Source organism: Rhinatrema bivittatum, chromosome 9 (assembly GCF_901001135.1).
Source record: "Rhinatrema bivittatum chromosome 9, aRhiBiv1.1, whole genome shotgun sequence".
NCBI lineage: Eukaryota > Metazoa > Chordata > Amphibia > Gymnophiona > Rhinatrematidae > Rhinatrema > Rhinatrema bivittatum.
In genome coordinates, this window is record NC_042623.1 from 97,251,305 (window position 1) to 97,266,390 (window position 15,086).

The window sequence follows — 15,086 nt, forward strand, 5'->3', positions numbered from 1 at the left end:
TGAAAGTAGAAATGCTGGAAAATAACATCAGAAATAAGAACTTGAGGATTATAAATTTTCCTAAAGTTCCTCTTGTTCCTCCAAGGGATATGTTCAAGAGATATCTAATAGAAATATTGAAGGTTCCAGAAAATGCTATCCCACCAACGTCAAAAGTTTTCTATTTACCGTCATATAGAAGAAAAAAAAATAAAAACCACAGAAGCCCTAACACGCAATATCTGATATGAGACTGAACACACAGAAGACAACCTGGACAGCAAAGAGACGGAATGGAGATATTACAGCCTGTAGAAGTACCACCACTGGATTTAACAGCAATAATTGAAACAACAGACTCAGATATTGCAATACCTGCTACACTTATAGTTTCACTAGTCCTTGAACCAGATCGAGACTGGTTGTTGAAATTGTTTTTCAGACATAGATTAGAAACTTTAATGCAATTTAAAGTAAATGTTTTTCCTGATGTTTCTCGTTCTATGCAGAAAAGACGTAAACAGTTTCTATTAATGAGGTCTACGGTACAACAGATTGGGGGTCATTTTATTTTAAAGTTTCCTTGCAAATGTTTGGTGAAGTACCAAAATGATTCCAAAAATAAAAACCCTGCCGGGAGCAAGGTAGAACTTACCTGCCCCCCAGCACTCCAGTGCTACCCCTGACAGAAGCAGCCCTGAAGATGTGGTAGTAATTCAGGCATGGGAGCCATACATTACCTATTGGGAGTAATTGGGAGAAGTAAATGCGGAGCATTGAGGATCTGAAAGTAATTTGGGAATGTAAGCCACACATTTCGATAAAGAGCAATGGCGGCAGAAGAAGATGGAGGCCTTGAGCAGTGGAAGCAGGGCCAGTGGAAGCACTATATGCAGCCACTTCGATTGCCCTAGGTCTGGGGCCGTTAACTGGGACCTTTTCTTCTTCCCATCCACATGGCCTGGAAGAGGAAGTGGTGGATCTGAGCAAGCAGCAAAGCAGGAAGAAGGAAAGGCCATGCATTCGCGGCCCTAAGCAGGAGAAAGCTCAACACTTGTCCCAGGTCATCGCAGAAAGAGGCAGCATCAGCGTTTGAGTGTACGTGGAGCAGCAACAGCCCCCCCCCCCCCCACTGCAGATGCAGGAAGCAGAGCCGCACCAGCACCTGCGGCCTCAAGAAAAACGAAGAGCCCTCATCTGTCGTGGGGGGCTGAAGGAGGAAGCTGCTGCTATACTTCTGATGCGGAACGGGATAGGAAGTGAGAGAGTGTGTTTGTGAGAGCATGTGTGTGTGTGTGCGTGTGTGTGTGTGTGTGTGTGTGTGTGTGTGAAAACATGTCTCTGAGTGTATGTGTCTGTCTGGGGGAGTCTGTGTGTACCTGTATGTATGTGTGTGGGAGTGAGTGTGTACATTTGTGTGTGAGAGAGGGAGCCTGTGTAAGGGAGATGGGAACCAGAAATCACTGGGGGAGAAGTGAATCTGAGAGGAGGGTGTCATAAGAAGTATACAGTCTGGGTGCAAAATACTTTAGGTACGCCACTGCTTCTGTCATGGCAATAGGTGAGTGCGGATTCTTATGGTTTTGCGCCTCCAAGAAGATGTGCAGGAGAGGCTCACTGACGTGCCATATTTGGGGGTGTAGAAATCTGAAGAAGCTGTATGAAATGGTAGGAGAGAAGCTGATGGGCACTGATCAGGACCTCCGACTTAATATCGCCCTGATATTAAGTGGACTATGAACCAGGAGACCAGTATTCAAGTCCTGCTGTCAGTCCTTGTGACCTTGGACAAGTCACTTTACCCTCCATTGCCTCAGGTACAAAAACTTAGATTGTAAGCCCTCTGGAGATAGAGAAATACTTACAGTACCTGAATATAAACTGGTGTGATATCTTGATTGAGATTGAATGTTGGTATAAAAAAATAATAAATCAAATCAATATTAAGTTGGAGGGTACACAGAAAAGCAGTTTTTACTGCTTTTCTGTGCACTTTCCCGCTGCCCAAAGAAATTAACGCCTACCTTTGGGTAGGCGCTAATTTCTGAAAGCAAAATGTGCATCTTGGCTGCACATTTTGTTTTCTGAATCGCGCGGGAATACCTAATAGGGCCATCAACATGTATTTGCATGTTGCGGGCGCTATTAGGTTCGGGGGATTGGAAGCACGTTTTCGGCCCCTTACTGAATAAGGGGTAACGCTAGTGCGTCGAAACGCGAGTCCAATGGCGGGTTAACAGTGCGCTCCGTCAGAGCGAACTGTACTGTATCAGCCCGTACGTTATTATCAAGCGAATTAGCATGGTGTTTTTGAGAATTTTATGATCATTTTGTACATTGTCTTTATTTGTCATATGTTGTAGAGTACTGAGGTCATACTTAGAGACCACTGTAAGGGCGTAGCTGGATATATGTTGTGCCCACTCCCTGTAAATCAGAAGACTTGCATAATACAAGATTTTCATCTTTATTTCACAAGAATCTCAGATACACCAAATGTGTTTCATCAAGATTTGACTGTAAATGCAGTAAATAATTACATTAACAGCCTATTGTACCTGTGCATCTAACTAGATCCAGTGGAAATGAGAAATATGATAATCAAAGACATTAATAAGAAAAGGTGATGCTAGCTTCATGGTTCAATATTTTCTTATTCTATAATCATGGTTATTTTCCTTTCCAGTACCACACTCAGGAGATCTGACTATTGTAAAGGGCACATTCACCCTCTCTTCAAGTCATCATCTCCAAGTGCACAATGTGCTAAGGTATGCACTGTTAGCCTTGCTCAAACATAGTGATGAGAATCAATGTAACCGGATTGGTCAATGTTGAGATTATTCCATTCCTAATCCATCTATACTATAACTGCTTACAGGGTTGCTATGGTTCCATATTATATAGAAAATACCTGTAGCACTCAGGCATCATAGAGATGGAAATCAGAATGCAGCTTATTGGCAATAAATCACAATTTCTTTTTCTTTTTTTTATTAGGGACTACAACACAGATAGAAAATGTCTCCAGGCCTGATTTATCAAAGGCATTTGCCTTGGACAAAGAGGGGTCCACATTCAAAGTCATTTAGCTGGATAACTTGTGAGTTATCCAGCTAAATGCTGACTTTTGAATATTTGGGGCACTTATCCAGTTAAATGCTATCCAGATAGCTCATTATCCTACTAAACTTTAGCCAAATAACGTAGAGGCATTCGGGGGCACAGTTAAATTGACCAGATAAGTTATCAGGCTAACCCCAATATTCAGAGTTTGCAAGTGATCCTGCTAAACAGACCTTGTAAAATTAAGTGAGAATCTATCATTGAATACTCTTGGTCTCCATCAATCAAGGAGAGACAGACAAAGGAGGGTGCAGAGAGCCACGACAATTAATAAAGTGAAAAACATCAACTAATAAAATATGTAAGATTTCTCTTTTTCGGGCCGAAACAGTGGAGCACACTGTTAGCCCGGGTTTGGCTGAGCATTTTCGATGCGCTAGCTTTACCCCTTATAAGGAGTAATAGCATGTCGAAAATGCACGGCCAACCCCCCCCCGAAACTAATAGTGCCCGCAACATGCAAATACATGTTGATGGCCCTATTAGTGTTGCGATCCCCCCTGCTGCTGCGCTGCAGGAGGTCTCTTACCTTCCTCCAGAGGCCGCTCTGAAGCCAGGGCCTCGCCTGCGCATCATCCAGGACTTGCTCCAGGGCCTGAGAGGCCTAGCTGCTCCTGAGGCATGCCGGTGGCTTGCAGCCTCAGTGTTTGGACTTTCTGTTGGGCGACGCCCTTCCCTAGGGGCTGGCCCGCAGCTCTCTACCCTAGTTATAGGACCAGCGGTGGGCGGTCCTGGCAAGCTCCTCCCAGGGAGTTGCCTTCTACCTCCAGTATTTAAGGACTTTCTGTTCACTGTGTCTTCGCCTTGGATCTGAGCATTACAGTTGCCTGTAACCTAGCTGATCCAGGTCCTCCATGTTTGATGGCGCCTTGTCCTGTCTCTGCTTGATGTTCCTGATGTCCAGTGTCTCTGCCTTGATGCCTGTCTTTGACCCTGCCTAGATGTTTGTTCCTGTGCCTGCCAGCCGTAAGGGCTTCGGATGTGAGTTTCCCAGCATCGGAGTCCTGTTCGCCTGGGTCTTCCCCGCGCCCTCCTTCTCAGCGTGGTCCGCGACCAGCCTCCCAGGGCTGTGTAGGGCGCGTCTGGGACAGGGTGGTCCGTGACTCAGTCCCACGGGTGGGCTGAGTAGGGCGCCCTGATGGACAGTGCAATGTTCCCGTCCAGCCTTGTCTACAGTGTCTGCTTCAGCCCGTACCCTGATGTCTTCCTCTGCCAGCCGAGGGGGCTTCGGATGTGAGTATCCCAGCATCGGAGTTCCTACTCGCCTGGATCCTTCTAGTGTCTCGCTTCAGCCCTTGTCCTGATGTCTCCGTCTGCTTCAGCCTGCTTCTGCCCTGTCTGATGTCGTCTGTTTAAGGACTCTGCCCTCGCCTCTGTCCGGCCTGCTGCCCATTGCCGTTCCCTGCGGCAGGTCCGAAAGGGCCGGGAACAGTCGGAGGACCGTTCATTAGTCAACTTCCCCGTGTTGGCTACCATGGGCATGCAGGTCCGGCTGAGGGTCGGACTCCCTGCTTCTGTTCCTGCCTGCCTGGCTCACCATGCTTCTGCCCTGTCTGATGTCGTCTGTTTAAGGACTCTGTCTGCCCTCGCCTCTGTCCGGCCTGCTGCCCATTGCCGTTCCCTGCGGCAGGTCCGAAAGGGCCGGGAACAGTCGGAGGACCGTTCATTAGTCAACTTCCCCGTGTTGGCTACCATGGGCATGCAGGTCCGGCTGAGGGTCGGACTCCCTGCTTCTGTTCCTGCCTGCCTGGCTCACCATGCCTGCTCAGCTCACCTCCCACGGTGTGGCCTTGGGCTCCTCCTGGGGTCCTGCCGTGGCCCAAGGGCTCACCACCCGCCCGAGACGACCGCGCCCGCGCGCGCTCGTAACATTAGTTATTCCCGCGCGATCTAGAAAGCAAAATGTGCAGCGAAGCAAAATGTGCCAGAAAAAACTGCTTTTCTGTACACCCTCCGACTTAATATTATAGTGATATTAAGTCGGAGGCCCCAAAATTTAAAAAACATTTTAAATTAAAAAAAAAAATTTTAAATCGGCCCGCGGGTCGGAAGACGGATGCTCAATTATGCCGGCGTCCGTTTTCCGAACCCGTGGCTGTCAGCGGGTTTGAGAACCGACGCCAGCAAATTTGAGCGTCGGCTGTCAAACCTGCTGACAGCCGCTGCTCCTGTCAAAAAGGAGGCGCCAGAGACGAGCTAGTATCCATAGCGCCTCTTTTTACCGCAGGCCCTCATTTAAATACTGGATCGCGCGCCCAGAAGAGTGGCCTGGGTGCGCATTGGGAGAGCGGGCGCTCGCCTCGGAGCGCCGGCTCTCCTGCCAATTTTACTGTATCGGCCTGTTTATAGGGAAAAGGCTTGTCACATCACCAATGACTGATCATTCACAATGGCAAGTAACTACCTTGGAGGTAAATGATTCCTGTTTGGTCATGTAATATCCTTTTTAATTTTAATTGTCTAGTGAACCTAGTTTTCCTGAAAGATGCTAGACTTAACAGTGCTGGAAATCAAAATCCTCCATTTAGCCACAGAATAGGTACTGCATGGACAAAAGTAAGGCAAGCTTCACCATGCTATTCTGCCAACGTGACTTTAGGGGACAACCTCAACAAGCGACATTGTCATTCAGTCTTCATACTTGTGCAGTTCTTCGGCCTGTCTGCTGAGACTGCCAACAGTGGTGCCAATTAGGGCCAAATTATGATGATAGAGAAGAAGTATATACATGGAATAGATTTAGTTTTTGGGTACTTGCCAGGTTCTTATGGCCTGGATTGGCCACTGTTGGAAACAGGATGCTGGGCTTCATGGACCCTTGGTCTGACCCAGTATGGCATGTTCTTACATTCTTATGTTCTCATCACAAATTCCTAACAACTGAACTGAGACTACTACCAGATCGTTTTCAGGTGGTGATAGATTTTGTCCACTGTTGACTTGAACAAGTCAGCTAACGGTGAAAAGATTGGAAACCCTGTGCTAATTCCTTGGGTCAGCCACTCCACCTAATGTTATACCAGCTTATACATAAAGCATTTCAAACAACTGGGTGCATTGTAAGCCACACAACGATGCTAAGTGATTTCAGTTATGCAAGAAGCCTAATTATTATGTATTTAAACAATATTTATTGATCGCTCGCTCCATTGATCGAGGCAGTTTACAAATTAAAACATGCATAATTGGTAACACCATAAAACAAATAAGGTGAATTTTAAAAGCCCTACATGTGCCAAAGCTGCCAGTTACACGCATGTCTCGGACCGGTGCACACTGCGTGGATTATAAGAAGCACCCAAGAATGCACATATCTCCTGGTATGCACACAAATCACGTTAAAAGAGGGGCAGGGCATGGGCGTGCCCGGGAAGGTCACTTGAAATGTGCGTGTATGTATTTTCGCGCATAAGCGTGTGCCAGGGTCCCTACCGCGTAAGTTTACTTCTGCTACGGATGGCATGTAAGTTATAAAATAAAAAAGTCAGGGCTAGTCAGCGGAGTTTGAAGGGTCAGGTAAAAGAGAGGCTATCTAGCTAGGGTGGTTAGGAAGTCCTATCCTTAACTGGGACGAACTGGGAATGGACTGGGACAACTGGCAACTGCGTTGGCGCGCATATCTAATAAAATCCCCCCACTTATGCGGTAGAGCTGGCACATGCACGTACGTGTACACCCGCCCAGCTGTAAGTTACGTTCATATATTATGTAGAGAGAAAAATCTCACTCACATAACACTGCTCTTGTTCATGCTTCAAGCAAACAGCCATTCCTCCTCTTTTTTTTTTTTTTGCACTTTGTAACATGAGTTCAGCCTTTTTCCCAGACCTTAATTCTCATACCTATTAGTTATTTGTTTCCTGTGCCAAAAGCCTATTGATATAGCCATGTTTTTAGACCTTTTGTGAACGTTTTAGTATCTGATGTAGTAATTGTTCAGACATCAGATTCCACATTGTTTGTCTTGCACTGAGATTATACACTAACGTCTCCCAGGTGAGCCTGGGCAGGGTGTAAGAACCTGGAAAAGACTTTTGTTGGCCGATCTTAAGACTCTTTCAGGTGTGTAAATGTTGAGCATTACAGTTAACATGGCGGAGATGCACTCCTCCTGAATCAACAGAAGTATGGAGTTTGTCTACTGCTCTAATATGGGAAAGAGAGACCGTGGGCCATCAGCGGCCAAAAAAAGAGAGACACCGCGGGCCGCCCCCGGAGCTCAAGCTGGTGGCGGCCAAAGAAAAGGAAAGGAGACCGCAGGCCCACTTCCGGATCCCAGACCAGCGGCAGCGGGCCACCTCCAGTGCTCAGGTCCAGCTGCCAAGAAATTAAAAGAAGAGTTGCGGGCGCAGCCGGGGGGGGGGGAGGCCACTGCTGGGGCCGGTGGTGGCCAACGAACAAGAAAGAGGCCACGTGCCATCACCACCGGAGCCCAGACTGGCAGTGGCGGACAAAGGAGAAAGAATCCGCGGGTGGCCAAAAAAAAGACCTCGGGCTGCCACTGGAGCCCAAGCCGGCAGCAGCCAAAGAAAGAGAAAGGAGGCTGCAACGCAGGCTGGAGGCGGTGAAGAAACAAACCAAAAAAAAAAAAAGTGCTGCGGGTCGCTGCCGGATCCCAAGCCGGCGGTGGCTGAAGTACAAGAAAAGGTACAATTTGTGTGTATGTGAGTGTGGCGGCTATCTTGGGTAGCAGGGATGCTTGTGAGTGTGTATGAGAGGGAGGGTGGGAGTGTCTGTATGAGAGAGTGTGTGTGGGGGTGAGTGTGTGTATGAGAGAGTGTGTGGCGGTGAGTGTGTGTATGCGTAGGTTTGTGTATGTACGAAAGGGGTGTGTGTATGAAAGGGAGGGTGGGAGTGGATGGGTCTCTGTATGAGTATGTATGTGTGCATGAGAGGGTGAATGTGTGTGAATGTATGGGTGTGCATGTGTGGGTGGATGGGTGGATGTGTGTGTATATGAGAGGGTGGGTAGGTAAGGGTATGTGCATGTATGTGTGTGGATGGTGAGTGCGTGTGAGTGCGTATATGAGAGGGTGGGGATGTGCATGTATGTGTGTGTATCATGTGTGTATGGAACGGGGAGAGGAGTGAATGTGTAAATATATGTGTGCATGCATGTCTGGGTGTGTGTAGGAAAGGGAGGGGGAGGCGCCATCTCATCCCTCATCTCAGGCAGCAGATTGCCTTGAGCCACCCCTAATCTCCATGCAAGGGTTTTCTTGGAGGAAAAGGGAATAGTTAACATTTTGATGTAAATAAGCTCTCTAGAAAGAGCTTTAAACTAGGAAGTCATGGTGATGCTATGTCTGGAAATGGGAATGTTTCCATACTGCAGTTTAATTCAATACAGATGAAGTGCTTTCCTCATTTGGCTCTAAATTACCACCTAAAAATAGTTGTAAAGAAATCATAAAAAGAGTTTGACTCAGATGCCCTTTAGTCTTTTTTCAACTCACAATGAGCAAACCTCTGCGGACCACTTGGCCCCTTGCTGCTGGTAAAATATTTGCTGGGTCAGAAAGCATTTGTGGTGGCTAATTTTCAAAGTCATTTATGTGGGAGAAATAGAGTTTTACCTGCTGCAATGGGTGTTTACCCGCAGTGAGCAGAGGCATTCCTGGGGTCGGGCATGGAGAGATGTTTGAACTTAATGTGCGGAGTTTTGAAGTTTTAAAACTGTCTGTGTAATTTGTTATGAAAAACTACCTGTACATATTATTAGTATGATTGTAGAGGGTAACTTTCAAGGAGAAAGTCTGCATGTACTTTCCCTTTGAAAACTAGTATAAGGTTCATGCTTAGTTAACTTTAAGTTTATGCCGACAGTTAACAAACTAACACCACGATGTAACTTTCTGCTCTTGCATACAAGTAGTGAAGAGATCCAATAAAGAATAAAACATTGTAAAGTGATTAAATAGCCTGAAACCCTTTGCTTATCATTCCAAGGAGGGCTTCTGTTATAAGAAGCAATTGCAACAAATAAAAATTTTATTTCTTCTTGTTAGCAGTAACTCTTCTACTCTCCTGACAATACCAACACCTACCTGTTATAAAACTGTTCTGTTTTAGGACTATTGAAATCTTCCACATCCAAGAAACTGTAGGCATCATGGTGTACTTTAAGAACCTGGTATCGGGAAATGGAATTGCAGATTAAAAAAAAAAAATTTGCAATAGGATGATAATTATCCAGAACGAATGGGGATAAAATTAACAAAAGTTTACTACGAAAGAATGGAGCATAATCTGGCAGGCTACATGTGTATGATTTACAAAATTGTGCAAGTTTTTACAACATTGCTACATAACATTATTGATTGTTTCTAAGATAGAGAATTGTAGTGCTCCATGCAATTGTAATTGTGTTTTTTTTTTTTTTTTTTAATAAGAGTTTCACCTTCCACCATGCTAGAGGCACATAATAAAGCTTGCTATGGATAGGATTACAAAGGTGAAAAAACTTAAATGAAATTATGGGAAGTTGTATTAAGCCTTTGCCAGAATTGTGTCTTCTAAATGTATTTGTAGACAGTTGTGCAAATAATTCACTGGAAAAGATTTACCTATTCAAGGATTTGATTGCAAATATTGGAGGAGCTTAGCTATCTTAGAAATAATTCATGATGTTCAATATGTTTATTTAATAGTGATTCAGAATCCAAATATTATAATCCCAAAACCTTTCAGTTAACAATTAATATCCCACATTTTCAGGGGAACTGCTCAAAGTGGATTACAAAAATAAGAAAAACATCCCAACCATAAAAAACATCCATGGCCCAAGCAGTTTACATAAAAAGAAACCAGATATTTAAAAATGTAAATTTAAACATACCCAATAAGATATTAAAACTGGAAAACAGAAGACATAAAAATAAAAACATAGGACATGATCATCAATGAAATAAAAACATCAATAAAGCCTAAGTAAAGTCATAAGTAATAGAAACAGCAATGCAAAATTAATAAACAGAAAAACCTCAAAGATAATGGAGAATGGATTCTTCATAGGGTGTGCCACAAGAGCTTTTGGGGCTACATAGTGCTAGCACCTATGAATAATGTACAAAAATAATTACCTTACTAGATTTAATTCTGAATTATCAGTTGGATAACTGGAGCTCTGCCCCGCTTTCTGCATCCTCTTCAAGGATACATCCAAGGCACCTGTCCTATGCGCCCTGCCCTAGTTGCACCACTGTCACCAGTTCAAGCCCTTACAACACAAGCCGATTGGGAAGTTTCCCATATTAGAGTAGTAGACAAACCTCCATACTTCTTTCAGATCTTAGCTTCATCTGCAAAATACGTGCTTGCATTATAAGCTCCTCTGCTTTGTTAATTACAAAAATACTTAGCAGAATCGGCCACAGAACTGATTCCTATGGGGCTTCCCAGGCCATCCTTCTCACTTTGTATGAGCACCATTTACCACCACCCTTTGCTGCCTATTAATTCACCATTTAACTACCCTGGATCCCACCCCAAGACCATATACTTGTTATTCAAAGTCCCCAGAGAAACCCTGCTCTTTATTAGCTGTTCTTCCAGTATTTCAAATGCAAATGATAAATAGGGGGTTCTAATTGTAGGGGTTTACAATTTGCAAATTTAGGGGTTTATTTTTCAGGCAATTAGGTGTATTTGGCAGGTACTAAAAATAGGTGTTAATCAGAGTTTCATAGCACAATTTAAAATTGTTGATGTATTTTTAGGTGGATTCAATTTAATAAGGAAAACATCAATTTATCTTCACATTTTTACATACTGGGTTGCATGTAGAGTGGGGGTAGCAGTGGATGTTTGTGTGTCTGGGGCGGGGGAGAGGTGTGGAAGGGAATGTAGTGACAGGGTGTATATGGGTGTATGTGTGACTGAAGGGGTAGTCGGATGTGTGTGTGTGTGTGTGTGTGGCTGGAGGGAGTGACAGGCACTGAGGGTGAGTGGCTGGGGATGTTTTACTGGGGCTTGGGGAGTGTGTGTGTGTGTGATTGGGGCGTGTGGCTAAATGGATCCCTCCCTATTGCACTTTCCCATCACACTGCCCTATCCCAATTCCCTTTACCTTTTCCTCCCTCACCCATGGCACTGCACTTTCCTTTTCCCTCCCCTCCTCATTCCACTTCACTATTGCATTTTCCTTTCCTTCCCTGCTCATACCTCCAGCCTGTTTCTCCTTTGGCCATCTCCCTATCAGCGCACTCCCTCCCCTCCCCATGTTTCTTTGACTATCTGGGCTTAGGCTTCCTGGCAGTCTGCTCCTCCTTCTGCCAGCAGGGCTTGGGCTTCCCTGTCGGCCTGCTCTCATGACCTCATCTGGATGCTGCTTGTGTGTTTCTTGACTTGCAGCAGCCTGCAAGGTAGGCCTATTTTGTTTTTGGGTTTTTTGTTTTTTTTGTTACAACCAAAAAAGCCCAATTTCCCCATCAGTTTTCAGTTTTAACTGAAAATCAGAAGCCCTAATTTATAAAACATTTTGTAAACAGGAAATATGACCTTTTCATGATCTCGAATCCTCACATCAGGTGAACGGTTTCTTCCCATCAGAGATTTCAGGAGGGCTCCTCTTAAAACCAAAGCACCAGCGTGAGATGAGTTCAAACGAAGGCCATGGCTTAAATCCACAACCGCTTTCGTCTTGTTCTGCATGGTACTCCAAACCAAAGCTCTGACACAGTAAACATCCTAGAAAACAGAACATTCAGCATTGCTTCTTCCTAAGGCTAAAGGGCACACGCATAAAAAAGTTTATCACTGGTATTTCCAATGGGTAAAAAATGTGCCAGGGGGAGAGCTAGAGAAATGTTTGCAAAGAAGCAACATTTCATAAGTCTGCGCATCGATCTAATGTCTTAAAAACATGCATTGAAAAGAAATTTCCTGCTCGTGAGACAATAACTGCTGTTGTCTCTGCTTTATGTATTCTCAGATGACAGTGAACGTATGTTTGAAACAAATAAGGAATCTGAACCAAAAAAAAGCCCATTTTCAGTTCTGTTCCTCTCATATAAAACAAATCCCTGGGGGTGGGGAGGGGTTCTGTTCAGGAAATAGCACGCAATATCATGGAATAGTTCACACTATCCACAAATAGAGCACACCATTTTTTGAGCAATGCACTATTCAGAAACAGTGTGCTATTTCCAAAAACAAAAAAACCCTGAAAAAAAAAAATGAAAAAAGCCCATCCCAATGAAAAAAAAAAGTTGGCTGGAAACTCCCCATGTCCCTCCATGAAACAAAAACAAACTAAAAATGTACAGCCTTCTCACCCTTAGTATTGGAGCTGTTTTGAAAGGGAGACCAAAAGCCAGAGTTTAAAAGCTATGAAAGCAATAGAAGCAGACAGCAGCAGTAAGGTGGCACAAAGCACGTTTCTCTCTACTGAGCGAAAATGCCCCTTGCTGATGCTACTTGGGAAGTGAATTGCTGCTGTGGGAGATACAGGAGAACTCTGAACTCACTAGCATCTCCTGTCCCTAAAAAGAAAATTAGGAGGAAATAAATACTATCAGCATGGGTCTTATCACAATCAACTGTGAAAATGTGTAGTGGTTTAGTTCCATATCAACCCAACTAAGGGCCAGATTTAAGTTTTCTTGCATTCTTAAATTTAGCACCTTCAGGCAAACTTTTTGCTGGGATTTTTGCCTTGCACTGTCTTTTCTGTTGAATGTTTTCCCTTCTTGAATATGTAAGAAATGATATCCCTGGGCAAAAGATGTGCCATTTCCAATCTGTGCAAGGAATAAAGTGGCATAGTTGCCATGTTAGTTCAATTAGGCCTGGATTTATCAAAATCCACTAAATATTACATGTGATTGGAAGAGGGGTGTCTTTTATGGTATTTTCCTACATACAACCACTGGGGGGACAATGTGTAGTAGTTTTAAGCTCCTGGAGAGCCAGCCTAGCTATCAAGACCCTCCTACCACAAAAGAAAGAGAGAGAGAGAGAGAGTGCTCTCTTGTGAAGATTTGATGACCTTCGGAATGAGGAAATTCACCCAAAGATGAGATTTGTGCAATGGTTCTCTCAACCTAGCTTGATGTGAAGGTCATCAAATCTTCACAAGAGAGCACTGTTCTGTTCATACATTTCACTTTGAATGTCAAAGTGGCCCCTAACCCCTACACTAATACCTAAACCTCGCCTCGAATTACTAGGTGGGCCTCCCATAGAGATATAAATACCTATCTAGTATGAGGGCATTATGGCTAGGTTCTCTCTCTCTCTCTCCTTAAAAACATCACAACATGCAATAAAGCCCTATTACATGGCTTCACAAAACTGTGAGCCCAGCCCACTTGGCCAAAACTCCCACCCCAATACACTCCCCTTTTTCTCATTTGCATCACACCATGTGTTATGGTGCTTTTGAACGTGTTTTCACTTGCATTAAGGCATTTTCGCATGCGTTAAAGGCGGTTTTTGTATGCGAAAATGCTGTATAGCACTTTGATAAATGACCACTTAGAAACAAAGGTCAAATACATTGTGGATGATGCATATTTATTAAACTAACAATAAATTTGTGACTTCCTTTCGAGAGCTCTGCCCCTTTCCTCATATCACTGCAAATACCGGGCAAGCAAACTGTTTTGTGGGCTTTTCGTACTGTTTCTGCCCTATACAATAGTTATTTAATTTGCATAATATTATGACATCTTCCTTCCTAGTTGTTCTGCTCTCTTAAATGTGCAAACCTACAGGGTTAAAACTGTCCAAAATAATGGCCATTTCAGCATCCTCCATTGCTTTCTTCATGCTGCCTAGAAACAGTGAAGAAGAAAAAATATGATTTGGTTTTAGCATTAAAAAGTGCTCTTACAGTAAAATACTTTCTAAATAAGGGTCTGTTTTACTAAGCATTTTTATGGACAAGGAATGGAAGACAAGCCTGAGTATATCAGGATTTTAATCTTTACTTCATACAAAAATGCATTACAGTTGGGGAAGGGAGTTCCAGTCATCACTCAACTGTGACACCAGGTGCCAGACTCAGGATGCACTTGTACTAAGTTCTAGAGGGAGTTGAAATCTGTGCGCCTGAATAAGGACTGTTGGCACGGCTATGCTAAACCAGAAGGGAAAGTTAAAAATGGGGAAAGTAAGCGCAGGCCATTACAAGTGAAGGCTAATTACCCATTAGCCCATTAGAAGTCAGTTCAAATTGTGCAATTGAGCTGGACAAAATTCCCAGCTCTCTCCCCCTCAATTATAAAAAAAAAATATGCATTACATAATAGGGATGTGCAGACCAAAAGTTTAAGTTCATAAGTCCATAAGTCGAATGGGGGTCCCATTTGCGGTCAATATGGACTTATGGAGAATTCCATAAGTTGAGTCTATGTCCATATGTGCAAATAAAAATTTAAACCCCTCACCCGCCTTAATCCCCCCCCCCCCCAAAGACTTACCAAAACTCCCTGGTGGTCCAGCGGGGTCAGGACGCCATTCCTGAGCTCCTTTGCAAGGAGCACGTGACGTCGGCGTCACGTCAGAGTGACACGGCGTCACGTGACGTCAGGAGGCCTCGCCAAGCTGGCCAAAAGTGCCTTTTGAGCCCAACGAGGGTTCCGGGAGCGAACCCGAGGGGAATCACGTGACGGCGCCACGTCAGAGTGACGCAGCGTCACGTGATTCCCCTCGGGTTCGCTCCCGGAACCCTCGTTGGGCCCAAAAGGCACTTTTGGCCAGCTTGGGGGGGTCAGGAGGCCCCCCCAAGCTGGCCAAAAGTTTCTTTTGAGCCCAACGAGGGTTCCGGGAGCGAACCCGAGGGGAATCACGTGACGTCGGCGCCACGTCAGAGTGACGCGGCGTCACGTGATTCCCCACGCGTCGCTCCCGGACCCTCACGGAACTTTTGGCCAGCTTTGGTAAGTCTTGGGGGGGGGGGGATTAAGGAGGGTGAGGGGTTTAAATTTGTATTTAGATCAACAATCGCGATTTCCAACGTATTCAACATAGCTATGTTG

General features: G+C 44.6%; 1 protein-coding gene across 2 annotated transcripts in view; it reads right to left on the reverse strand.

Annotated features, from left to right (window-relative positions):
* The window catches only part of LOC115099285, a 187,648-nt gene that overhangs the window by 103,720 nt on the left and 68,842 nt on the right, over window positions 1-15,086 (reverse strand). For both annotated transcript variants that reach the window (XM_029616840.1, XM_029616839.1), the window contains exons 5-7: window positions 13,819-13,880; window positions 11,605-11,793; window positions 9,153-9,235 (exon numbers count right to left, since the gene is read on the reverse strand). In XM_029616840.1, coding sequence (XP_029472700.1) covers window positions 9,153-9,235; window positions 11,605-11,793; window positions 13,819-13,880 — 334 coding nt within the window. The remainder of the gene's footprint in view (window positions 1-9,152; window positions 9,236-11,604; window positions 11,794-13,818; window positions 13,881-15,086) is intronic.